This window comes from Cenococcum geophilum (assembly GCF_001692895.1).
Source record: "Cenococcum geophilum 1.58 unplaced genomic scaffold K441scaffold_14, whole genome shotgun sequence".
NCBI lineage: Eukaryota > Fungi > Ascomycota > Dothideomycetes > Gloniales > Gloniaceae > Cenococcum > Cenococcum geophilum.
Window position 1 is genome coordinate 869345 of NW_027137572.1, and position 27982 is coordinate 897326.

Sequence of the window (27982 nt, forward strand, 5' to 3'; positions counted from 1 at the left end):
TCTCTTTGCTATAAATAATAGGCTTTAGAGTGACGGGAAAGTAGGGGCTTTTAGTCCTATCTCTCTTCCTTCTCTTTACCCCGTTACCATCTTCGCTAAGATATTCGCTTATTTATTCCCCTTAATATCTACGTATAACGGGACCTAGTGTATTACTACCCGTATGCTTAGCATCTATATAGCTTATAGTCTCTTATATACCCCGTGGACCAGGTATTGGCCTAAGTGGTTCTATAGTTTAGCTACTACTTATATTACTACTTAATTGTCCATAAATATTATTAATCTTCTAATTATTAGCGAGTGCTTAAGTGCTAGGTTAAGAGCTAGCTGTAGCCCTCTTAGCTCTCCTGCGTATACTATACTGACTTAGTTCGTTCCTATATAGTTAGCTGCTTTAGCTCCTAGTTTAGAAATATACGCTAAAGCTCCTACCTCTCCGTTAATTTTACTACCGTCTGTATATACTAGTGCGTGTTCTAGATTATTCTTAGCTTCCTATATAATTTAGTTGTGTTTAAGCTTGCTTACTTCTATCCCTTTAGTAATATAGATCTTTAGTGGCTTAGTCTATAGGTAGATAATTTCCGAATAGATTACTTCTATAGGAGGTGTTTCTCTCCTAAGGCGGAGTAATACCGTATACTCTAATTTCTAGAGAGGGCTGTACTATTTAAACTTTAATAGGGCGGATCTCCGTAGTTGTTAAATCTTGTAGTATAATGGCGATCCTTTAATTTGGTTTAGAGAGGACTTAACTACCTAGTAGAGTGATATTTTAATTAGTGGGATATGCATCTCTACTTCTAGTTTAGTCTTAGCGGTAGTTCTAAAAGCTCCTATTATAAGGTAAAGTGCTTTATACTAAATTTGTAATAGAACTTGGTGGATATTCTTTATTCTATCTATAAAACTACACCCTCTATCTAGTATATACTAGTAGGAGGCTATATAGAGTATGCGTGGTATGACTATAGCTATATAGAGTTAACGTATATGTTTGGTTGTGATACCCTATATAGATCCTATAATGCCCAAAAGGCATATAAGTTAGCTTATAAATCTTTCCGCTATATAGTCTAGGTGCGCTTTCCCTGTTAGCTTATTATTTAATATAACGCCAAGGTATCTAGCTTTTATTATTAGTTGTACTGTTTAAGTTCTTCTGTCCTTTAGTGTGAGCGCTAGTAAATGCTTACGTTCCTCTTTTAAGGCCTTCTTCCTAGGCTATATAAAGTGGATAAGTTTATACTTTTATGGTGCGAATACTAAGGCGTGTCTATGCGCCTACTTCTCTGCTCTCTTGTATAGCATTAACAGTGTCTTTATTATCTCTTCCGTGTTTCTCCCGTTTACTATTATACTTATATTATTAATATACCCTATAACTAGGCTGTGCCTTAGTCTATCTTCGTCTATAGTAATGTCTAAGAGATCGGCGTTATAGAAAAGGTATAATATTGGCGATATTAGTAAGCCTTAGGGAATTTTTGTTGGTGTAGGGAATCTTTCTAATGTTCCTTCTGGTAGTTTAATGCATATAGACCTTCCTATAAGGAAGCTTTAGATCCATTTAACCATTAATATAGGGATTCTTTATTTTTATAGGTAGTAAATAAGCCTCCGGTGTAATACGTTATTAAATGCTCCGCTTACGTCGAGCATAAGTAGGCTTACTACGTCTTCGTCGCCCGTTTGCTATATAGCGTATATCTTCTCTAAAAGGAGATATACCGCGTGTTTACAACCTGCTGCTGCTCTTTTACCCGTGTGGGTGCGTAGTAGGAGGCTATATGCGTCCGCTATAAAGAGTATCTATTTTATAAACACTTTATCTATAACCTTGCCTACTATATTTAGTAAGGCTATTGGCCTATATATCTTAGGGTCCTTAAAGTCTTCTTTCTTTGGTTTTCTTAGTGCTATAGTAATTAATCTTCGAAAGTGTATAGGGCAGTATTCTACTATAAGGTATTAATTAAACAGTTGGGTTAATGGTTCTTTTAGTTCCTTTATAGCCTTATAGAGTATGCGGCTTAGGAGCTGGTCTTTCCCTAGTGCTTTATTAGGGCTAGTTATCTTAATAGCTTCTTTTACCTCCTAAGTTTTGATATCCGGGACCCATAGGGGGTTCGGATATTAGTAGTTGTGTAGGTCTTTTAGATCTATAGGCGGTGGTGTTAGAAAGAAGGAGGCCTTAAGGGCTATTATTTTTCCTTCTATAGTACGTTATAGGGTACCTATTGCGTCTCTGATATCTGGCGTAAATGTAGTTCTTATAGTATTCTATTTTTAGGCCTAAGTATATAGGGACCAGAGTCCCTTTATATCTTTAACCTCGCTTACTTTATTTCTGTGCTCTATTTTAGTTACTTTCCTAATAGCTTTGTCCTTCTCTCGCCTTGCTATTTGTAGTATAATGTGGTTTTCTTTAATTGGGTGTCTTTTAAAGTGCCTATATACGCGTTGTTCCGCCTTAATTGCTTATATATATTTATCCGTCTATTCTAGTTTAGATTGCGGGCTAAGCTTAGCTACTAGTGTGGAGAGTTTTATGGCTTTAGTAAGGGTATTTATAATTCTAACGGTTACTATATTAATTTGGTCCTGTAATAGAGCTAGGTGTACTTCTAGGAGATCTTTAAGTATGTTATAGAAGATTTCTTTATTTATCTTTTTAAAGAGTCGCCTACTTAGCTCCTCTTCTCGTTTTAGTTAGAATCTAAATACTGTTTTTACTGGGAGGTGGTTAGAGCCCTTATTAAGCTCCTTATTGATTCCTATTTAAATTAGGTAGTCTATTATATCTAAAGTAATAAAGCTAAGGTTAATTGTTAAGGGGTTAATGCCTACTCCCTTAGCTGGTCTTATAATAAGCCCTGGCTTAAAGCCTAGCTTAAGCCCGTTATTTTCTATTATTTCAATAAGATATTCCGCTGCTGTCCTATAGTTATACCTGGCTTTAGGCCCTCCCTATTTAGGGTGGTGGAGATTAAAGTCTTCTACGACTATAGTGCTGTGGTCTGGTCCGTTTATTTATCTTATAGCGTTGTTTAGCTTTGGGAGCATGCATCCTCTTAGGAGGCCGTCTAGCCGATTATACGGTAGGAGGGGGTTTAGGTTATAGATGTTAAATATAGTAATTATATGCTGTTATTCTTCCCCTTAATTTATAATTAATACTGCTATAAGGTTGCTACCGTAATCTATAATACGGAGGTATCTAATTAGGATGCTTTTGTTGATAAAAAGACACACCCATGTTCCCTAGTGGGGTGGGTAATAAAGGTAGAACCTGTTACTGATTGGATTTGTTATTATAGGGAGGTCTCTTTCCGGTCTCTTACTGCGCTATACCTTTTAGATAGCGATTACATTATACTACTACGTTCGCTTGTCTTATAGGAGCTCCTGTATTTTTATATAGCTCTTTCCTATATTATATTATAGAACCCTAATAGTGTAGATATTTGGGTCTTCCGTTATTACAAACGGCCGGATATATCTATTTATGGTAGTATAGGTACTTTCCCTAAGCTCCGTGTGGAGTACTATAAGCTCCTACTAAGGTTAGAGCCCTCATCTTTAATTTCCGCTTATTTGTCTATGTTAATCTTAATTATTTCCCTTTCCTTCTTTTTCTCCCTTCTTAAGTTAGCTCTATTTCTGCTCTTACTTTAGCTTATTATAGCGTTATCTTTTAGTTTATTCTTCCTGCTCTTTATACTAGGTTTTGCTTTGGCAATATTATAGTTACTCCTTTTTATCTATATTAGTAACGTATCCCGTTCTAGGTTACCGTTATCTATCTCTTTTTTTTAGCTAGGCTTCCTATTTGGGCTTCCTATCGGGCTTTATACTGCCCTTTTTTTATTACTCCTATCTATTATTTCCGTTTCTATCCTATCTGTTTAGTTTATTATATTTGCCATGCTTTCCGTTATTAGTGGTAATAGGGGTGGGAAGCTTTATTAGCTTAAACTTTAACTCCCTATCTCTAATGGCCCTAGTAATATATATACTAGGTTCTTAGGCTAGTATAGGTTTACGCGGAGTCTGGCTTTCGCTTTCTCCACGTGTGCTATTTCCTTCCTGTAGATGGAGTAGGCTAGCAATTAGGTGGTGTGCTTGCCTTAGTAGAGACAGTACCTAGCCTATTCGGCCTTGTAGTCTTTTATATTATAATCTTAAGCGGCACATCATCCGTATATCTCTATTTCGCGACATTAGGTTCCTATATATCCGTATTAGTAGCATTTAAAACATTACCTTACCTAGTAGGCGCGATTATATTTTTTAGTTCTCTTATAGGTGCTATCCCAGCAGAGGACCTCCGTATGGATTGCGGCGTTCGCGCCTGGTGCAGTCTCAAATTCTAGCACTAGAGATGCGTCTCTCTGTTTCTCCTTTGGAGGCTTTAACCACCTCCACTTAACAATCCTATGGTTGCCAAATACCCTACAGTTCTCTAGCTTAAACTTTCTAATTACAGCCTCCTTGTCCATATTAATAACGGACCGTATTGGTACGCCATGTGCTACTACTCCGTATATAGGTTTTATTACTCGAGAGCTCCTTCCCAGTATCTTTTCCCACTTATCTCCGTATCTACGTAGGTCGTCTGCCTGCGCTAGCGTCTCAGCGAACACGAGAACGTCTCCGGATCTGAGGATCTTTGACGCGGTAATCTGTGCCTTGTTTACCAGAGCGTTACCCAATTTAGACAGCGCGTCATTTAGCTTCTCCTGGATAACTTTGTGCGGCTCTCTGAGGCTCCAAAGGACCTCCGTATCAGCCTTTTCGCTGAATTTGATGACTACGCATCTGTACTCCGGTGCGGCTAGAGTCGGGATAGGCGTAGGCGTAGGCGTGTTTACTACGCGCCTTAATAGGGCAGTAGAATTGGAGCCTCTGCAGCAACGAACTCCTCTTAATGTCGCGCGTGTATAAGGAGCTAAAGATCTCATAACTTATAGAGTAGGCTTTTCTCTATAATTTGGTGTAATTTTTATGTCGATAGGTATTGTGGGAGGGTAGATTAATTTCGTTAAAGTTAATAAGGTCTTCTTATATAAACCGTGTTTAGGTTTTCCCATAAATCTCGCCAAAGTCTCTCAGACCATGAAAACGATTACCGTCCTAAATCAGCTTAGCGGACGGTGCGGATATTCCTATATCCGCAATCGATTTCTTGGTCTGAGCTTCTGAGGTAAGCATTTTCCTTTAAAGTATAATTATAAATATATCGCCTCCCTTAGCTTTAGTCCCTGGGTTTAACTCTATAAAGCCTATACTATAACTCGTGCCATAAACTGTACTCGTTAGCCTCATAGTATTCATATATGAAATGAGACATTTCAGGATAATGCCTTCTGCTTAGTCAAAGTCCATCTGGTTGAGGCGTCTAGCCCAGCTCATTCCTGGTAGGTTGGCCGATCTGGAACCAAAGAGCCTGCTTCTAATTTGCTTATACCAATCACCATAATGAAATAGCCCCACCTCCTCGAAACATTTGGGATAAAACCCGGAAGCGCCAAAGTTTAAAAGGTAGAGGTTTCCGTTTTTGACGATGAACTGCCGTCGATTGAGGTCTCCATGGCTGAAAACCAATGGCTCGGAACCAAACTCAATCCGTTCCGGTCGTCCATATCGCTGCAGCTTCCCATTAATCCATCTCTCTAGTTCCTCCTGGGACTCGAAGGTCCTGTTGACATCGTTTTCCGCGAAGAAGGGGCCGGTTGGTATACCCCTAGCCAACGGGCCAGGTTTCGCGTCCTCGTGAACCGGAAAACTCCAAAGATGCTCTACTGCTGCGACAATGGCGTTATCCCATTTGTCTCGCTCAGATGGATTATTTCCCAAGTGTTGCGGAAGAGTCTCGCAGTCAATGAATTTCATAAGGATGTACGTCCGTCCGTCGCGTTCGAACCAGTAATAGATTTCGGGGACAGAGACGATAGCTGGGTCTGCGTGCTTAAATTTGGGCATATACCTCATCTTTGGAGACATGTTTGCCAAATTTGATCCATAAGTTTTGTCCATACCGAATGCCATCCAAGTGTGCCGCTAGGGGCAGGCAGAGCTCAACGACCTCGTCTTCGCTTGGTAGTTGATCAGGGTATGCCATGGCGGAAGTCTGGAATCTGGGTTGTGGGTGGCAGGCACCAAGGTGGAAATATAAACATGCGGAACGTTGATCCCCCAACGTAAATTTTGACCCGAGTTTATAAGTAATAAGCCAATTAATTTTAGAGCTTTATTATATAGACTTTAATTAATATATATAGAGATAAGGTTTTCCAGGGGGAGACCCCCTAGGACCCCCCTATATAGAGCTTTTGCTTAATTTAGAAGTGGTAGTAAGAGTAAGGCGCCTTAGTTACTGCTAGGTAAGGATCTACTACAGTAACCGAGGCGCCCTACTTAAGCTGGGCTTAAGGATTATATTGGTCACGAATCTAGTATATATTTAAACTGCAGAGCTTTAATATAGAGCCCTCTACGTAGGATCTGATATAGTAGATTATAATTCTAATTTAAAGCTTTATATACTAAATATTTTTAATACCTAATAACTAAATCGCCGTATAGCTAAAATTAAAGTAAGTCTACTACCCCAACTCGATTAAATACGCGTATAGGAAGAGATATAACTATATATAGAGACGTCTAACATAATTAAGTAACCACGTTATTGCCCACCTAGTTCGGACGTATAATAACGCAATAGCTCGGCAATAACGCAATAGCTTAGCGCCAAGTAATAGGAGGAGGGAGAAGGGGAAGGAGATTAGGGGTGGCTTAGCCACTGCAAGAAGGTCATAATATTGGTATAGTGTTAAACTTTAAAAATTATGTCCCGGGAGCTTAATCGACGACCCCTATATAAAACGTTAATAACGTTTAATTATAGAGCTTTAAACCGGTAGATCTTTTAGGAATACCTATTATAAGCAGCTCTAAGTATAAAATCTAGAATATTTAGTAGTAGTATAAGTATGGGACGGGGGTATATATTTGCGTTCCTAAATATCGTTATATAACGTAATTTTTGGGTAACAAAAACCGCCGTTAACGTTGCTCGACTAACACTTACTAGAGGTTCCTCCGTCCTTCCTATCTCCTCTCTTACCCGTCTCCTTATTAGATACTATCTATATCGCCACGTTAACTAATAGATCCCTTAGTGGAGACTAGAGAGGGGTATTAGAGCGCCCCTAGCTCTTATAAGGAAGAAGAAAGAAGAAGAGAGAAAGGTATAGAGGAGGGAGTATTTATAGATAGGAGGAGGCCTGCGAACGGGAGATTAGGCAGCTATAATATAGACATTAACGTTGCTTAACTAACACCTACTAGACGCCCCTCCGTCCTTCCTATCTCCTCTCTTACCCGTCTCCTCGTTAGATGCTATCTATATCGCTATATCAACTAATAGATCCCTTAGTGGGGACTAGGGAGGAGTATTAGAGCACCTCTAGCTCTTATAAGGAAGAAGAAAGAAGAAGAGAGGAAGGTATAAAGGAGGGAGTATTTATAAATGGGAGGAGGCCTACGAGTATAGGAGATTAGGCAGCTATAATATAGCTAGTAACATTGCTCGACTAATATATACTAGAGGCTCCTCCGTCCTTCCTATCCTCTCTCGCCCGTCTTGTTGTCCAATGCTGTTTATATTACTACGTTAACTAATAGATCCCTTAGTAGGGACTAGGGAGAGGTATTAGAGCACCTCTAACTCTTATAAGGAAGAAGAAAGGAAAAGAGAGGAAGGTATAAAGGAGGGAGTATTTATAGACGGGAGGAAGCCCTGCAAGTACGTGATTTGGTAAGTACTAATAGCATAAGATTCTCGTACAAGATGGGCTTAATTACTTACTAAAATATAGGGTATCTCTATTACTACAGTGGCTACTACAGTAGTAGAGACGCCTTAAATATTTAATATAACCGACTACTGAGGCTATTAATAAGTGAAAGGTAGGCTACCGATATAGTGCGAATGATATAGTTGTTGATATTATTTATAGCCTGTTTTTGCTTCTAATATATACGTAAATCGTCCTTATATTTAGCGTAGAGCTAGTTATAGGCAGTAAGCTAGTTTAGGTCTAGCTTTACTATTAATATAGTCATAGGTAGTATGTCCCTTAGTGTAGGCCGACTTGGTAGTTCTAGCTTTAGAAAATCGTCTTTTTTCTTAGATAGGTCAATATACTACTATACCTCGTTAGTTTTAGCTGTGTCTTAGATAATAAAGAACTATTAAATCTAATTAGATAGCTTATTAAGAATAAGGTTAATTTTTAATTCGGTAGAAGTTGTTATTTTTAGAATTTAATAGGTTAGGAAGGGTCTAGGTTAGGGTCTAGCTAGCGTCTTAATAGAACCTTATTTGGATATTCCAAACTTTTAATTTAATTTATTAGTTCGTTCATCGGTCAGGTACGTTCATTAACTTAGGTTAATCGTCCGTTTATTTAATAGGTAAAGAAGCTTAAGACACTACAAAGGTAGTAGAAGTAGTGACTTCTTAAATAAGGTAGTAGATTAATTGCTTAGTAAGTAGTTAGTTATATTTAACGATCTAGACTTCACATTACTAAAATCCAAAATTTTATCACGGGGAGTGCGATTAATAACCCCTACTAACAGCTCTAACTACGTCTAATTTTTAATTTATAAATCGGCAGATTTATAGGTAATAGTTATTATAAGTAGCTCCAGGTGCGGTATATATAAAATCTTAACTATAGTATAGAGAAGTTGTGGCTGCTAATATGCGGTCCTAAGTAGCATGTATTCTTGGAGGTTATATAACTCCTTATATAAGCGACATTTCCGCCCTTTAAAAAAAAAATTAAAAAATTCCAAAAATTAATTAACGCTATAGATAGCAGCAATATTAATCCGGCAATACTGCTAATTCTCCCTATATACTATTGTATGTATATTTAACAGCTCTAAAAGCGGTAAGAAGGTAGGACGGATAGGGGGGTTAAAATTTAGAAAATTGGATTTCGTGGTTAAGCTGTTTAAAAGTTAGGAAGCCAAGACAAATGCTATATTCTCTGCTTACTTTTAAGCCAGTATATGATTTCCTAATTAGGAAAAGTCGTTTATAAGTAGTTGCTACTGCCTCCGTATAAAATCTTCTTGTTATACCTCTTTAGTCTTACTTATAGATAACTAAAATCGTTTTATATTAAACCTATATTCGAACATAAGCCCTAAAAGCTTCTTAACTTGTGAGATTGCTATATAGGTTAGCCTGGCTATTTTATCCTTTTCTTTAACATCTAGAACCACCTAGTTAAGTATTAGGCCCTAGCTTTTATATACGGTAAGAGCAAAAGCTAGAGTAACTAGAAATTAACGCCGTAAGTAAGAGCCTCTTATACCCTCCTACTTACGAAGTATAGAAAATATAGGGATAACTTTCTTACTATCCTACTAAGTGAATAGGGTAGGTCCGCTGTACCCATTTACCGTAATTAGTAGTAACTAAGGCTAATCCTTTTTAATATCCGCGTGTCCCTTTTATATAACATCTTTAACTATACTAGTAGTACCGTTTACTAAGCCTAGTTCAACCCAGATATTCTATATTAGTATTATTTTCGCGCTAATATATAGGGCTAGATTATCTATAGTATCGCACTAATTAGGAGTAACTTTTTGCGTACCTATACTAGTGTTAACTGACCTAATAGCCACTACTAGCTGTAAAAGGTCGCGAAGCCAAGTAGTGTTATACTTACCTATAGTAGCGCGTATACCATATAGCCGAATTACGTTATTAAAGCCCGCAACCTTATTAGTAGATAGGCCCTGCTTATACCTAGTTAAAAGAAGCTTCTAGGTTGAATTACTTACAGAATTACTATATAGCTTCGTAAGGGCGGTCCTAAATATAGAGCTCTTAGCGTTATTACCGCCCTGCCGCATAACTTGATCTAGGATAGCAGTTTAGTTAATTGCCTTATAGGCTCCTTTTCCGTAGCTAGCGAGCTCTAACGGCCTAGCGGGTAAATTGCTGTATAAGGCCGCCTGATTTACAGGGGGAAGCTGATAGAAATTGCCTACTAGCAAGATGTTTAAGCCTCTAAAGTAGTCGTTGTTACGCATAGGGTAGATTTAACGGAGGTGGCGATTGATCTAGGCTAGATATACTTGCCCGATTATAGATTTCTTGTTAAGGACGAGATAGTAAATATCCTTAAAAGCTTGCTATAGAGGCGTAAGACTAGCAGTAGGTAATTCCTTAAATGGGCGATTTACTAGCAACCTTAATAGATCGTATATAGTTCTGCCGTTAATATTAAAAGTAGCTACCCTAATAGGGGCCGCTCGAGCTAATAGTATTGGCTTACTATTAGCCCTTGCCATATTACAGAGCGTAGTAGAGAGGACAGTAATAAGATATAATTTGCCGGTTCCTGCCTCTCTATTAATATTAATCCGCAATAGAAAGGGACCAAGGCCCACTTAGATCTGCCTATAGTGATTAACTATAATATTATAGATATAACGCTAGCCTAGTTGTAAGGAGGACGGAGTCGCTATTTAGGATAGGCGGCTTTATAGTAAAGGCTATAGCTATACTTCCTGCCAATAAGTCCTCTTATTAAGCTGCGGGTACGTACCCCAATGCGTACTTTAGTCGTAGTTATAATTAAGCTCCCTATTACCAAGCCTGTCAGAATCCTTAATTTTAACTCTATTAGTATTTTAAACGCGGGCATATAGGGCCTTAAAGAACTGGTATAGCTCTAAGTTGTCTATAAAATCGCCCTTAAACTTATTAATATTATTAGTAGTTTCGCGACCTTTCTCTAGTTTTTAATTATAGAAGTAGTTGGGTAGGTACTAATAAGAGTTAACGTAAGCCTAATAGGAAGCTATATAATTAGGGGCCCCAAATCTATTAGTATAAGTAGCCACTTCCTTATACTCCCTCTACGGATAATAAAGAATAAGCTTTATACGGCAGAACTTAGAATACTACGGATAGGAAGGATCGCCCTTATATTGCGGAAAGTACGATATAACTTAAGGCCTTACTCTTAGTTAACGCTTATAAGTAGAGTAATTAAAATAGAGTAGAAAATCGAGGAAAGTAACGTCCTCTACCCTATTTGGACGGCGCTTATATTTCTTATAGTTAGATAGTCCGTACCCTCTTAGTTGCCTATCCTTAAGCTTATATATAGCGCTTTAATTATCCTCCTAGCGGTAGTCTAAAGTTACTACATTTCTTAAGCCTTCGGAAAGTGGAATATTAAGAAGTAGATGGTATACCTCCTGCGCTAACTAATTGCGTTTAGCAATAAGCTTATTTATAAACTTAGCTACTACCGAACTAAAGGCATAAAGACTGTTGGCGTACGGCTGTACTAATTAGAGTAACTCTTAGTAGGAAGTTAACTTCTTCTCTTTCTTACTAATATTTGCCTATATAGTTAACTATTACTAATATACTTATAGCGGGCGACGTATTAATATTTGCCATCCACGCCAGTATTATAGCTGCATTATAGCTATTAAGAAGCTTATTATTACGCTGCGGACAGAACGTCCAGTAATATGGATTTTAATCCTTTAATACAGCGGCCTTATCGCGGAGAGAGCGTGGAAAGTAAAAGCGGCACTCCTTTACTCTAGCGGAGCCTTTTTTTAATTTTAAGCAATAAGACTTAGTGCAATTACGGTACCGTTAAAATTAATTAAGGTAGGCGGTAAGAAGCTTATTAGTGTTAAGCTGTTCTTTATAGCTAAGAGCAGAAGGATATTAAAGATTAGGAGGCCTAGATTAATTAGGATTTATTATAGATATAAAAGTAGCCCAGTGCTTAGTAAAAGCAGCCCTTAATTTACTAGTTAACGGATCTGGCTTTAGGGCTATTAAACTCTATAAGAAGCTATATATATAGCCGCTACCTTACACCTACTACTTATATTGGGGACTAAAAGTTAGTGCCATTAAATAGACCTATAAGCATGTGCTTCCTAAATAGATTAAAGCGGCGATATAGCTAGTAAGCAGTAATATGCGGATTATTATTAAGATTCCAAGAAGCAATTTAGTAGCGTTAAGCCTTATTAGTAGGCCTTATATTTGTTAAATAGAGGTATATAAGAGTGTAGATTATACTAATATAGATTAGCCGCGCTAAGTATAAAGAATAGAGACCCGCTTTTAATATTTTTAGTATAAGCCGTAAGCTTATTTCTCTTCTACTTCTAGTAGGGCCTAGTGCCTTTAAGCTTCTATATATGCCGTATAATCTTATTTAGAACCTAGTTACCCCTACTACCGTTTATAAGATTACTGAGCTTATCTAAAGATAGGCTATTTTTATCTAATCGGCTATAAAGGAAGCGGGTGGCGTTAAGGGTGTAAGAGTATATATATTAGGTCCCGCCGCGCTTGCGACAAGTTCGCAAGCACAATTGTAACGTTAGCCCGCCTCCACGTCGCCATACGGCCAAAAAGACTGAGAGTGCTTGCGAACTTGTCGCAAGCGCGGCGGGACCTAATATATATACTCTTACAAAGGGCTTGCTCCCTTATAATCTAATTAAACACGTAGTAGTAAAATAAGGGGTAGCGGCCGAACCGACCGTCCTGATACTTAAGTATATACTTAGCGTACGCAGCTAGGGTAACCGTATAGCTTTATGGTATGTTAAAGTCGGCTTTGCCATAAGGAAATAGAGTAGGAAAGGCGCCGCGTATAATAAAGCTAGCTAATCATTTAGAGAGAGGTGTTTATCGCACAGTAGGAACCTTTAGGCCCGCTTATAGGTCTTGCTAATATTAAACCTTGCGACCTAAAAGCTCCAATTCGTTAAAGTTAGGTACTAGATTAGGAACTAAAGTATCTAGTATATTGTTATTAAATTCGCCGTCTAGTATATTACTACTAAGCTTAGCAAGCAGAGGATTAGCAAGAGAACGTTATATAGGAGTAGTAAGGTAAGCCGTTGGGCTACTAGAATCTAACTCTAACTTATTAATATAAGGTAGCTAATCTAATATAGAGCCATTTTTGGGTAAGCTAGTAAGCCGGGTGCTATATATTTCAATATCGCGATAATTAGGATAATTGGCCTTTAGAAAGTAAAGCTATAGTGCTATAACAGAGCGCTTTACGGTATACCGCTTAGTAAACCGCTAACTTAAATATTGGCCACCCTCTACTACTATAGGCCTCACGACTAGTATATCGAGTTCGGTAGGTAGCCGTGGTAGCTACCTCTAAGTCTTTAGTATATTCTGGCCAAAGCAGCAGACGTGGCTAGTATAGCAATATTGCTGGCCGCGTATACGCATAACTTGCAGATAAACGTATACGCGCGTAATCAGAAGCTCCTCTACCGCGGTAAGTATAGGTAGGAAGCCAGGAATAGGCCCCGGATTAAGCCCGTTGCTTTTACTAAATAGGGGAAGAAGGGTTAGATCCTTAAGGCCATCGGCGTCCTTAATGCAGGCTTTATATATACCTATATTATCACCCTCCGTAGCTAGGCCCATTTAGAACCACCGCTTCTTATAATAACTACACGTCTCTATACGTTCAGCCTATAGTATACTCCTAAACTTCTTAATTCGCTCCTAATTAATAGCCGAAATAGGTAGGGGTATAGCCGTAATCGGAGTAGGGGTAGGTATTGGCGGTAGAGTAGGTATAGAAGCTAGTTCTAGTAAGGACGTATTTAGGCTATCTAGAGTACCTCTTCTGCTATACGGAGCTTTATCTATAGTATATAGCGGAGGAGTAGGCGAGTAAGTTTCACCCCGTTAATTAAGAATGCGGTGCTCCCGTTATATTGTCCTAATTGTTTTCCGCCGTTAAGCTATTTTAGGGGTATCTTAACTGTTCTGGCCACGGGGTAAAAAGATATCTTTAGTATCGGTTTTAGGTAAAGTATTTCGCTGGCGCTTTATAGGACGAATTTTAGTGGAACTAAGCTCTACTTTCCGCCTATTTGAATTATATTCAGAGCCCTAGGAAAGTAAGTAAAAGTAGAAGTAATATACAGGGAAAACGTGCCTTTAACCGATATAATTGATATTACTTTAAAAGCTTAGCAGATAGGCCGTTTTTAATAAAATTAATATAGGGTTGTATTGAACAGCACTTACTACACTTAATTAAAGCAGGTTCTACTATAATTAAGACGCGTATAGTAGTATTAATAGAGATGTTAATAAAAAGGTCGGTTTCTTAATAGTGGAATCTTAAATATTTTAATGTTCGTCACGTGTATTCTGCAGGTAGATACCACCCACGGTTTTTTTTTAGACTAATTAAAAGCAGGCTTAGCAAAGTTTGAAAATTGGAACACTGAAAGTATAGACCACTCGTACCTCGGGTCAATGAGTGGTCTTTAGGTACCGTGCAGGGAACTTTTTTTTAAAGGCTCCGCGTCGCCTAGACCCCTACACATGCTCTCGTAAAATTTTAACCGAACACCTGAATTCAGTACGTGTGGCTGAAGCTCTGTATTATAAACTTAAAGGACGAAAAAACACCTGCGAACCATTTGGGTCTACTCAGCCCAAGGACCCCTGTTATCGACTAGGGCTTAATTAAGTAAAGCGAGTGCCAAGGGCTACAAGTCATATATAGGGACGAAAGTCGATATGTGTACAAAAAGAGGAAACCGATTTTGCAAGCTATAGGGACTTAAGGTCCCTGATACGGGCGAGGGTAACCCTTGTAGCATGATTACCCTTGTAGGAGGGAGAAGGGGGGCGTTAGCGAAAAGTGGCTTTGGTGCAAGCGATGATGACGACGTTTCAAGTAGGCCCGCGAGCCGACAATGGAACTGCATGCGCCACAATTAGGCTGCATTGCGGCACAGCAGCACCGCGTTTTATTTACAATTGCCGGAAGAGAAGCTTGCTTTCGACTTCAACTTGTGCCTGAATTTCATTTCATACCTCGGCGAGATCACTAAAATGACTGGAGAGAAATCCAAAGGGAAACAAAAGCGGTCAAGAACCGTGGATAGTTGGGATGGGCTAAATGAGGAGGAGAAAGAGCGCAAACGACAGGATATCGAGAAGGAGAACGGAAGTCCTTTACCTGAAATGCCGGACAAAAAACCACCGGAAATGACGGACGAAGATCGAATCAGCCTCGCCAAGTCCACTCTCCGCAGCCACATAGGTATTAGGGAAGAACGCCATCCGAGAACTGCAGTCCTCTTCTTTATCGAACTCGCGCCAAACTCGGCACGCAGGGGAGCCGCTTGTCAGCACACCACCTACACCAACCGTATTAAAGAATTGTCCCAGCATGCTCAGACCACATGGGACGCCGGATAAATCCGGCCCGATGGCACTAAACCAGTTTAGGCCATCTGTCCCTATGTGGTCTGAGACACTTTGGCCGACGTTTGTAAAGCACGTCGCGATATCCGCATGGCTAATATTACAGATATTCACTTCTTATTCTTACGATAAGTTTAGGTAGCTTAAAAAATCCATTAATTATACACTAGGCTCCGGCGAATTAAATGGTCTATATAAGAAGTCTTCCCGCCTTCCTATTCCTAATATTAATTTTAAAATAGCCGTGACGCGGTTTGCTAAAGTAAACAATTAGTAATATCCGCACTAACAACGCGTTAATCTTAACCACCTACTCTCTATCTATTATATCTATAATCTAATAATTAAAACCTATTAAGATCTATCTATTATAACGTATTTAAGTCCTCCCTACCTTTATCTAACCCTCTATTCTCCCTCTACTACTTTTAAGCGCTATTTACTAATGCCTCTATTAAAGCGAATAAGGTAAAGAGGTTGTAAACTATAAGCTAGTTAAGTAGATTAATAAGCTGGCAGTACGCAATAGGCTAGGGATTATATTAAAATGGATTCCTAGCGGTCTCTACAGCTATATAGCCTGTGGAGGAAGCTACCCTAGCTTATAAGCAGCTCTTATAAACTTTAAATAAGCAAGCTAGATAAAGCTATTGCGGAGATATATCCGTACCGCGGTTATACGGAGCAGCTTGAGGCCCTAAGGGTGCTGATATTTAAGCGGCGAGATCTCATGCTTATGGCAAAGACGTCTTTTAGTAAGAGTATAATAATGTAAGCACTACTATGTCTTATATCTAATGCAGTTGTTATTATTGTTCTTCCACTTAACGCGATTAGGTTAGAGTAAGTAAAAAAGATTGCAAAGCTACCTTATATTTAACCTATTTATGTGTAGGAGAAAACAATATCCGCTAAGCTAATTGAGGATATCCGCATAGGCAGCTATATATATATCCTTATCTCCCTAGAGCTTTTAGTTAGTAATAAGCTATATAAGGTTCTAATAGACCTAATATTTCGTTCCTATATTACCCTTATAGTGGTTAATAAAGTACACCTACTTGCTAATTAGGGAGAGACCTTCTATATAGCGTATACATAACTCTTTAAAGTACATTTAGTCTTAGTTAATAAGCCTTAGTTTATATATACCGCAATACTAGACCTATTTACGTTTCGGACTATATATAAGCTAGCTAGGTTTAAACCTAATATACAAGTTATTAAAACCCTAATTAATTGGCCGGAGCTAAAGATTATATAAAGGGTTATAACTGTGCTAGAGAAGAAGGACTTTTAAGCTCTTTACTTTACTATTGCTGCTGCTCTAGTATATTTACATACTGCTAGTAATAGTAACTAAGGAGAAGGCGAGTAATTAAGAAGCCGCTTAATATCCGTATAGTAGATATACTGCTAACAGTTTAATTAACTTTAGCTGATTTTAAAGACGATTATCTTTTTTAATTTTAAGGAGTGGATAGCTGCCTATCGTAATACTATTCGCAGCTAGTTAATCCATTGCGGCTATAATGCTGCTATTGCTAGAGAAGTGGTGTAGAGCTACTACGTAATGCTTGCAGATATTAATAAAGACCGCTTATACGCTAAATACGCGCGCCTAACATCTTAAATTCGAATTTTCGTTGTATTAGATGCAGTAGCACACGGTGTAGATATCCCGGATATCTACCGTTTAATCTAATATAGAATGCCTTGCCACAAATCCTATAATATGCTAGCACAGCGGTTTAGCCGGGCAGGCTAAGGAGAAGGCCTCTTAGGCGAAGCAATCTTTATGGTTAAGAGCCGCTGGCGGGGTTTTTGCGATAAATTAGGTAGTTCTAAGCATATATAACCTTAGTATATAGGCAATCTTTACGTAAGCGCGCTACGCAATAATATCCGCGGGCGACAAAACGTAGAGACTGCGGATATTGCGGGCGATGCTTTATCTATAGCGTTAGTCAGTACTAAGCAGTTAGTAGATATAAGAAGCGGGCGTAGGTTAAGCCCTAGTAGTTCTATAGTACGCCTACCTAAAGAGCTTATTATACCAACCCTACGCCTAAAGAAGCGGTTAACTAATGCGCAGTTATGTGGTAAACTGCCGTTTACCCTATAGCGGCTAGTTAATAAGGATTAGGTATACTTATAAGTAATATAACTTACACACTATAGAGACCCACAGTCTACTATTAGTAAAGACTTGTGTTACAGTAACTATAACCTAGCAATATTTATAGATTACGAGTATAATATCCGTACTAGCTATAGTGCGGATATTATAAAAACCTACTAGGAGCCTATATTAAGCAATATATAGAAGTAGTTTACACAATGGGCGGAGGCTAGGTATTAGGATATATTATAAACGCCTATAGTTAATTATATTATACCGGATAAGCAGCTTTATTGCCTCTATAATATAGGGTGGGTTTTAGATGCGGCATTATTAAGGTAAGTAATGCCTGAGTGGGATCCTAATATCCTTAGTAAGGAGCTTCCGTCCCTTATTAAGCTTTTAGTAGATAAGGAACGAAAGTAGAAATAGAAAGAAATAGGGCAACTCTTAGGTTCTTCTAGGTTAATTATATAGATATTAAAGCGGTTTTCCTAAGCGTTAGAGCAGCACGCTGCTACGGATAAGCGCTTATTATAGGCTCTTATACGGGCTTCGCAGGTTTTAGATAGAAGATTTAAAATATCAGCGCCGTGGCAATTAGCGCCTCACTATGGCGCTGATATATCGTAGGCTAGTTAATAGTTAGCTATAAACCTCTTGCTAATAACTTAGGAAGAGGATATACCTATACCTTCGCTAACTCTTGGGTCTCTAGCTCCTACTCCTCTATTATTACCCTTATACCAGCCGTTAGATATATCTATACTGCCAGCAACCCGCTAGTTAGATACGTCTTTATTAGTACCGTAAAGGCGGTTAGCGTGATTAAATAGAGGTGAATATATATAAAGAGCACTATAGGAAATTAACGGCAACGCTAATTAGTATATAGCGGGCTAATATTAGGCGAGGTTAGTTAATATTAGGCGGGGTTAGCTAATATTAGGTGAGTTTACCTTATATCCGCTAAGCGGATATTGCAACTATAGTAGCTAATATCTATTAGGATAACGCCCCCCCTTCCCCTTATACTTTATACCCCTAGCAAGCGCGGCCCAGGAACTAAATAGATTAATTAATTAATAATATCAATTACTTAGGAATATATACTAGTGCTACTAACTATAGCGGATATTAAACGGTTGTAGTAATAGCTTATAGCTAATATCTTATATTATTTATTAAGCAACTTATATGTAGGTTAAAGCTGGGTTTAAGTAAAGTTAGTAGGGAGTACGAAGCTATCTAGCTTATTATTATCGTTATAGAGATTAAGCTTATTAAATATAGCGGAAAGATTACCGCCTAGCCGTAAATTAAACTTGTTAAGGGTAGATTAATTAAGTCGTTTAATACCTAGTTATAGTAGAGGCGGCGCTTCTATCTTTACTTGCTATGCCTAATAGCGGATAATAAAACCTTTGGCAATCGCATTAGCAAGCAATTAAATATCCGCTATAGGAGATTTAATAGTATATTAAGTAGACATCCGTTTGCCAAACGTAATCTTAAACTTTATATATAGTGGCCCTATATAATTAGTTATATAAATACTCTAGCAGAAGAGTAAGTCTAGGTTAAATATTAAATTGCCACGAGTGTATATAAGCTGCTTTAGCTCCCTATTAAGTAGCTTGTTATCGAGATCTATTAGGTAATAACTATCCTATTCGCCGCGGATATTCACTAGACTATTTACTAGGATAGCTTACTAGAGCTTAGGGGAATAAGCATCTATTAAAGTTAACTAGAAGAAACGTAATATCTCTAGTAGATAGTTCTTATTTTAACTACCTATAAAATAAATACAAATGCGGGGGAGTATATAGCTAAGCAGGCTAATATCCGCAAGCTTAATGGCGTACTTAAGGACCTTATATATCTCTACTAGTTGTAAAAAGCGGACGTATGTTAGAAACTCTGTATTAGCAGGCTTAGAAAGTGTTTATAAGGATACAGCACTGCTAGCCTGCTTAAGGTAACCCTTTTACTGTGGTTCCGCAGGCTAGCTAGCATGGTTGGCCGCCCAAGAGACTTCCTAACCAAAAACCGCTATGCGGATATCCTTAACCACTGCTAATAGACATTGCAGAGATAGGCTTTTAAGGTACCGCTTAATATTTATAGGCGACTTAGTATTATAAGACTCCTTAATCTAAGTATAGAGTAACGCTATAATACGAGCATTAAAGCTATAGAGAATTAGCTCCTCTATATAATAAACAGCACGCGCTTAGCTAGGATATTTCTTTAACCTAGGTGGTTTATATAGGTGTATAGTATAGAGTACTCTTAGGCTAATTGCTTGCCACTATAGTGATACCGTATAACTATATATAGGTAGTTCAGCTTTAGGTGCTAAAGAGCTAGAATAGGCAGAGCCTAACGCAGGCTATTATAGGCGGATATTAACTTAATATATTCTCCCTAATATAACCAAATAAGCTTTGCGGTCTTTTAATCACTATAGATTAGAAACAGTCGCTCCTTAAATACTTTATTAGTGCGTTATAGATTTATTTAATAGAGAAAAATATCGTCTAGTACCTTATAGGTTTTAGATATAGAAGCCTCTCTAGTTATAATAGGTCCTAGGTTAAACCTAGACGTCCGCGTAGCGGGTATTATATTAATAGAAGGCATACGTAGATGTTTAAACTATAGGTTTTTGCTAAGTAATATATTAAGGCCTAGGTACGCCTCTACAATAGCTTTATAGATTAAAGCTGTCGAGATCTGCTTCTATATCTCGTCTTATAAATTACCTAGAGCCTCTACAATATCTAAGAACTTAATTAGAATATCCGCACGAAGTATGCTTTGTTAAAGCCTATTATTAGGTATACTTATACTAAAGATAAGCTTGCCAGTTATACGCGAATAGAACGTCCTAGTATCCCCAAGTGTTTAATGCTAAACTCGTTAAAGGTAGTTAAAGTTATTATAGACAATAATAGTATTAGAAGCTGCACCTATTAAGCGGATTTTTACCTATATATAGGTTAGTATATACCTACACCGCGGAGATTATAGGCTAAACCTTAATTCCTAGGCTATCCGCTCCTTCTGCCGGTTTAAAATGGTATAACTATTAATTAATCCAAGCCCATAGAGCACAGAAAGCACGCGGCGCTTAACGCCGTTAGCTTAGAGATACATCCCTAGCAGCTATGGGATACAGTTTGCGGAGTTTCGTAAAAGGCCAAATACAAGCATAGAAGCTATTAGAACCGCACGGCCTTTATATAAAGAATATTTGCGTTAACCCTCTTAATATACTGTAATTACATACTCTAGTGTAGGTGCGTAAGTCTTTACGGCTTAATAGTACTGCCTAAGGTCAAGCTGCTTAATATCCGCATATTAGTTAAAGCTGCCAAATAGTAACTTTTTCTCCCTTAGCTCTTTAAGCTCTCCCTAGATAGTAAGAGTAATACTAGCACCCACTATACCGCGCTTCTCTATCTCTTTAGTATAGATATCTAGGATATCAGCATCCTCTAGGAGTTTATTAAGGAGCTCCCTTACTCTTTTTTTCTTTAGTGCCTTATATAAACCTTTAGCCATTATAATCTATTTAAGCGCTAGGTCTCCTATAGACATCCGCTATAGCCTAAGACGGTCAATAATTACCCAGACCTTCTCTGCAGCGGATATCTTCTTAGTGGATATTGCGGATATTGCGGGTATTTTATTAACTCCTACTTCTTTATCCTCTTAGGGATCTATATAGTTTGGCAGTAGTAAGTAGGCTATTAAAGACCGCCATTAAGCTGCGGATAGTGATAGGGGAGATAACGGGGGAGACAATAGGGGAGATAATAGGGGTGGGATAAGACGGCTGATGCCCTTGGGCACTATATCCACTATATCTCTTAATCCTCCAGCGGTATTAATTAATAGAGAGGGTAGTTTATTATTAAAAGCTTAAGAAGACTGGCTCCTACTAGACGAAATAGAGGGGTTTCTTTAACGCCTTTTAGATGCGCCTATGGCTGGCAGTTAGTTCTAGAAAATCTATTAATTAGAGAGCTGATTAAGGCAATTCTAATGTAGGTATTAACAGGATAATAGACGTAGTGGTTGCTTACATTAATTTCGTTAAAGTTAATAGTTTGCCTTATATAAACAGACCGGCTTGGCTTCTAAAAGCTTGCCAAAGTGGCTCAGATTAAGAAACAGATGGATCGATCGAATAGGTTAGCTTGCGGATATTCGATTATCCGCGCAGCGGATATTCATCTGTTTCTTGGTCTGAGCATGCTGAGTCAAATTAAAGAAGGTTCTTATAGAATTGCTGTGCACCCAGGCATGAATCACGTGTACCAAAATCCAGGTAGGAGAGATTAGTGGCTCAGCTCTGATAATCTGCACCGCGAACTAACAGCCTTCGTAGATTTTTACCATGTGCAATGTTTTGAAGACCTAGTAGATTTCTCTCAAGCGGCGTACCTCGACCGCATTCAACCAGTCACCAGACGTACCGCGAGCATGAGAGGACTAAAAGGTACATCTGTCGCTGATGGTAACTATCTCGTGGATGGAGGAGCCGAAAGACTTGTTCTGGAGTGGAAAACGTCAATGGGGAAATTGATAGATAGAAGGGATGGAGTGCCGATTGAGCCTATGGATCCCGACTTCAATGATCTCCTTCGCAAATCCGGCTCGGCGTCCTACCAACCGAAAATCATTGATGGCATGTCGAGACATGAGTTCTTCAACATTTCTATGAGCCTTGCTCCCATTGAAAGCGACGGTGTCGAAGACCAAGAAGAGTGGAACCTTTTTGAGCACTATCTTCCAATGACTTTCGACGACCTCGAAGGCTTGAACGATCGCCATAGCCTAAGCGACATGTTAAGCCTGTGGAAGGCGGACAAAGTAAGATACCACACTTCTACCCCTCCACAGATGTGCAGAGAGTCGATTGACAATTTCTCCTTAGTTCCTCGCCTGTGCCCATGAAGATAAACTTAACCACAGGGGTAAGGAAGAGAAAGAGAAGCTAGGTGAAAAGGCCATCAGAGCAATTCAACGGCTTTCGTCAATTCCAATGCCTGACTTCCAATCGGCCTTCCTAGGTCAGTAGAGCATATTAGCATAGAACAGTCCATATGTGAGCGCTCCTGGGACATCACATGCACAAGCGGCGGATCTAAATTACATGACATAACACTACAGGTGGATCACAACAGCGGAATCGAAGTCCAATGATAGTTTGTTAGAATCTTGAGCAGCCGTACTAATAGGTTGATCTCTTTCTCTGTTGAGAGAGGCAGGAATTAGTCTGTCAACCCATTCCCAGTATGAATGTCAGCGTTTACTCTCTAAAGTCACGTGTACGTTGATATATATCCTCGCTCAGGGCCAGTTTCTATCCCGTGTCTCTGGGGATGTCACGAGATCCCCAAAGCTTTCTCCTGGGACCATTCTCCTGTGATCACTCTCTGAGGACAGAATTCAAGAAGGCGACTCAGACGGCAAGGGCAAACTGAAGGCGCACTCACTAATACTAAAGTATCACTAGTCTCTATCTAAAAAAACGCCACTTTCTTTTAACCAATCAGCTATCTACCGACCTTAAGTTTGCCCTGCCGCCTGAGGGCCTTTGATGCGGAACTCTATGGTGCTCAACTTTAATTTTCGCAATTTTGTATGAGAGACACTCTCTCCCGTATATTTAACCCCCCAACAACACCTATTAAGCTAATAAATTAAACTAAACCAGTTTTCTTTATAATCGATTACTTTTTTATAATAGGAATACTACTTACTTATAAGTCACGCGCTTCTAGTATTTAGGTAAACACTGACGCGTCCCCAGCCAATGCAGCACTAATATACCAGGAAGTCTTATAACCGTCTCTATAAACGACTCTACTAACAGCTCTATTATCGCCTATAATCGTCCGTACGAATGTCTCTACTATCGTCTCTATAAACGCCTGCACAAAGCTCTACACAAAACTCTGCACGACGCTCTACTCAAATCTCTACTCAAGGCTCTATACAAGGCTCTACTCGAAACTCTATCGAATGCGTCTAGTGCTTGACATTCTGGGGTTCGGGACCATCTAACGTGGCTCCGGAGCTGTGGGTGGTTAGGGTCGGTATGCGTTTTATTTAGGCAGTATATAACTGGGTGTTAAGGGGGGGGGGTCTCAGGGGGGTTACAGGACTGAAAATTCCCAGTGTTGTGCCTGCAACGAGTCTTTTATATTATGTAACCCCCCCCCTAACCCCGTCCTCGCCCAGCAACAAATCATATAAACCCCCATCTAGGCCAGATTGCAGAATATAAGGCAAAACGCGAACACACAAGACCTCAAGGTAGAGGGGCCTGCCAAGCCCGACTGGATCGTATGGGCGCTGACGCTGGCCTTTCACGGTAACTAGGACGCCGAAGCCAGAAGCCCAAGACCCCAGAATCGCAGTATCGCCTCAGGAGGTTGATAAACTTCCTTATGGTTGCAATTGCAATTATGAGGTATATTGTCGATACCAGTAATTTTAACTTCTTACTTTACCAAGGAACCAATTCCGGAGCTTTAGTGTGCTAAAAGGGGCTTATGGAAGGTAAGAAATCTAGTTTATCTCTCATATATTTAATAAAACTAACCCCTTTAGAGGAATTCTAAGCGTGACGAAGAAACAATGCCGGTAATGCACACCACCATCAAAGATAGACGCTGATACCCACCACCCTCCTCCCACCCTTAAGACCCCGTTCACCACCTCCACCCGCAGCTACCCACCATCGTCGCCATCCGCCACCACCCCAACTCCCCTACGCCACCCTCCTTCGCCAGCGTGAAGCCAACTGCCCAACCCGCACCTGCACGCCCTTCCTCTCCTATTCTCATTCGTTCCAGCTGAGGCCAGAACTCAGTTTCTCCACCGGTTCTCCGCCGACGTCTGGGGGCTACCCAGCCTTCCCCGCAGAGCGACAACGCCCGCGTTTACACGCTGCGGGGATGGCGCGCGACCTCGCCTTTTTGTTCGGCAGCCATGAGCGCTGGACGGCTAGTACGTCTGCAATTTCGGACCGGAGGACCGTAGAGTGCAGGAGACTGGGTCCGCGAACGACTTATTTATGCGTTCCGGGGCCGGAGCAAGCACATCACGGGGACGAATCAGCTTTTTCGGACGCCAAAGATTTACCCAACGGCAGTGATAGCGAGTGGGACAGTTAGCTTGCAGTGGTAGCAGATGCTTCGTGTGTATGACCCTCAAGCTAGATTCCAGACTATCGGGCTTTTCAAGCTGGGCTCTAGCCCCCCTTATCACCCCTTAAGAAAACTGCCCAATGGCCCCAATCCCGCTAAAGCCCATAAGATATGTACAAGAAGAAGAACTAGCTCTATCGAAGAAATAATCATGTCAGCTTCTCTCCCAGGCTATATTGCTTCGCTCATATTCCGCCTCCATCCATCTAGTCTCCTGCGCGGCTAGTCACTCGCCCTCTATCCAGCCCTAAAAGTAAAGTACGAAATGGTGTCTGGATAGACGTTAATGTTATCGCTCCACGACGCGAGGCTGGTTCCATCCTGGACCACCATGCTCTGGCTACCAATCGTGCTGAGACTGTATACCCAGATGTTGTTAGTGCCGCTACCCTCGATGCTGAAGATCTCGCTCTGGCAGTTCTCGGTACCGCCAGATGACGGCGCGTTGCTGCATGTCGTGTCGTAGTTGTTGAAGAAGGAGTAGAGCCCAGCACTACGAGGAGGGTTAGGCTGGGTTAATATATGGAGGCTGGGGGAAGGGTAGACTTACCCGTAGATGAAGATGTTTTGAGAGTTGAGGATGCGGAGACCGAGCGCATCACAGTTGCCGGGGAGACAGGAACTGTAGGTTGGGTCGTTGATAGCGGAATTTGTGGGGTAGGGCTGGTTCCGAACGTTCGGGACCGGTTGCCAGTAACTGTGATATGATGTTAGTACCCAAGAAAATGAATCTGAAGAGATGTGGCTGTCTGATAAGGAAACCACTTACGGCGTCTCGGTTTGAACGAAGCCAGCCACTATGAAATGAGTGTTTGAAATCTGGTATTGATAGAGAGCATGATGCTCCACAGAAGTGCCGTAACTAAATAAATTTAGTTCAAAAATCTATAGGGGGAGGGCATTACTGCATACAGCCAAACAGTGTTTGCCTCAACAAGCATCCCGCGGCCGGTATATATGGAGACCCGTGTGCTAGAGGCGTCATCCAAATCATGATCAGCAGTCTAAGAAGCTGTTAGTGCGGCCGTTGTGCTTTAGAATTCTTGAGCAGATTTACCCAGAACCAACAATTCTCGATATAAGCACCCGTACCAGTGCTCGTAATATGTATAGACATATACGCAGCCATGCATGAAGAAGATACAGCAGCACCAGTAGGGCACTGCGCAACCTGAAGATTAGACCCCTTAAATCCACCGATGCGAGTATGCACATCCCACATGCCGGAACCAGACGCTGCGGCAAGATTCCACTGGATGAGAACAGCGCCAGGGCAAGAACCTTGGGTGCTGACGACCATGTCAGACCATTCTACGCTTCCTGAATCACCGGATTTTCCAACTTGAATCACAGGAACTGGGCTCGCCTTGTTCGACCATGGGCCTCCACTGGCCATGATGACTGAGTAAGTCTCGCCAACAATGCGCGAGCCGGGAGGAATGTAGATGGTGTTTGTGACTTTGTATACCCCGTAGTCGAAAAAGACAATTTTGCCTGACGAGGCAGCTGAAGTAATCGCGTTTTGGATGGCAGTGGTATCGTCCGTTGAACCATCGCCTTTGGCACCTGCACTGCGGATGCTGACAAAAGATGCTACCGGAGAGGCTCCATACTGAGGCTTCGACTTGGTGTAGTACCTGTTCGTGCCACTTGCAAGGAGGGCACCGGGTCTGGAAACAGGGGTGAAGCTACCTTGCCAGGTTGTAGGTCCGTTTGGCGTGTATTTATGCCCCTGACCCCAGCTAGTGATGGTCATAGAGCCGGTTGTGCCGGCTAGAATGGTTCCACTGGTTCCATGGACGGCCGTAGGAACATTGTTTAGGACCACGTTCTCCAGGATTAAGCTGCCTGCAGTAGCTGGGGAGGAGCTGGTGGTCCAGACGGTGTCAACGAAAACCGAGCACCCAGTGATAGTGCTGTCGATAATGTTCACGGACCCCACATTCTGAGCACTACTGCCACCGCTGATCATTGAGAAAGCAGTGGTGCAACTAGAAATGGTAATTCCCTGATACGTCCAGCCCCAGTCCCAAATCTGCGAGATACCCACAATGGCGTTTGAAATGACGAGATTGCGCATGGTAAACTGCTGGTTGCCAATGTTGGCTCCATACAGACCACCGGTGACGGTCACATCACTCATAAAGCCGCCAGAGCCTAGGAATGTTAGTTACGTCCTCAAGGATGTAGCACGTGACGGCGAAATGCGAGGCGCCTTGTAGGAAGTGCTTGCAATAGTACTACCTCGAAGCTTACGGATAGTATGTAGTGAGCCACTCCTGAAAAGCCGTCTCGCATCCCGCCAATTTCAGCCAGGAATGAGAAGGAACCCACCGTTTTCTATAAAGATACCCTGTTGCTGCGAGTCAGAGGATGCAGTCATAATAATCTGGACATTTTGAAGGCTGGTAGCCTGTGCAGTAGGCCAATGAATACCAGTAGCCGCCGTCGCCGCGGGAATAGCAGTCAAATCGAGAATCAAGTTCCGAACTTGCCGATAGAATACATTGGTCGATGTCCAGCCCTGGTTTCCCGAACTCTGATACGGATCGCCATCAATCAAACCGAGCCCAGTGAAACCAGCGGTGGCTTTGATCACGGGAAGTGAATTCGCATTGCCAATGAGTTGGGTCATGTAATACGGAATGATAGGAGTCGAAACGATGTACGTGCCAGCCGGGAAGTAGACTATGGCCGGAGTGACGGTTGAGGATTGACAACTTCCTGGTGCGCAGCGACCACCAGCACTGATAGCCGCATTGATGGCAGCCGTGTCGTCAGTTGACCCATCACCTGGAAGACATTATTAATAGTTGGTCAGATGGTAAGTGAGGTTCAGACTCGCTGATTGGTCAGTGAGACTTCAGTACGGACCCTTGGCGCCATAGTCCTTCACGTTACGAAACACCACATAACCGGATGGATTCGAATTGAAAGCGGCAAGGCCTTGGTGGGTGATGTCTTTTAGCCAATAGGCTGGATCGCTGACAGCTGCTTCGATCTTCAAATCGAGAGCGTGAGCAGTAGCGCTTGCAAAGACGGTCGACAGTGTGGTACTGGCTGTAGCATGGTTTGCCGTGTAACGCGATAGAGGAAGCGCACTTAGTTCTGCTTCGACGACCTTGCTTACGGCTGGAAGATCTACCAGAGCATTGGCATGGGATACAAATAAGCACGAGACAGCCCATAAGAAAAATTGCATATTGAAAATAGCAGCTCAACAATATCGAAAGGATAAGCTGGAGATGGTAGTCATGAAGAGATGTTGACGTGGAAGGTCTTTTATACCCC

General features: G+C 40.8%; 4 protein-coding genes across 4 annotated transcripts; 2 read left to right on the plus strand and 2 right to left on the minus strand.

Annotated features, from left to right (window-relative positions):
* Positions 1-5376: 5376 nt before the first annotated feature.
* On the minus strand, positions 5377-6238 carry K441DRAFT_714950 (uncharacterized protein; the record flags this gene model as incomplete). The annotated part of the gene is made up of 1 exon (XM_067653963.1): positions 5377-6238. The coding sequence occupies exon 1, from the start codon at positions 6052-6054 to the stop codon at positions 5377-5379; it is 678 nt and encodes a 225-aa protein (XP_067505635.1). The 5' UTR covers positions 6055-6238.
* An 8520-nt stretch (positions 6239-14758) lies between these two features.
* K441DRAFT_54481 (uncharacterized protein) lies at positions 14759-15432 on the plus strand. The gene has a single exon (XM_067642781.1). The coding sequence runs from the start codon at positions 14966-14968 to the stop codon at positions 15332-15334; it is 369 nt and encodes a 122-aa protein (XP_067505636.1). The 5' UTR covers positions 14759-14965; the 3' UTR covers positions 15335-15432.
* Positions 15433-21866: 6434 nt separating this feature from the next.
* On the plus strand, positions 21867-22554 carry K441DRAFT_552873 (uncharacterized protein; the record flags this gene model as incomplete). The annotated part of the gene is made up of 2 exons (XM_067643165.1): positions 21867-22346; positions 22411-22554. Coding segments are annotated over 2 exons (624 nt in total), but the record flags the coding sequence as incomplete, so codon positions are not given.
* A 2110-nt stretch (positions 22555-24664) lies between these two features.
* Positions 24665-27931, minus strand: K441DRAFT_607979 (glycoside hydrolase family 55 protein). Its single transcript, XM_067645456.1, has 7 exons — positions 27572-27931; positions 27026-27490; positions 25749-26848; positions 25604-25695; positions 25461-25553; positions 25242-25388; positions 24665-25184 (listed from the first exon to the last, which is right to left on the minus strand). The coding sequence occupies exons 1-7, from the start codon at positions 27891-27893 to the stop codon at positions 24929-24931; spliced, it is 2475 nt and encodes an 824-aa protein (XP_067505638.1). The 5' UTR covers positions 27894-27931; the 3' UTR covers positions 24665-24928.
* Positions 27932-27982: the final 51 nt, after the last annotated feature.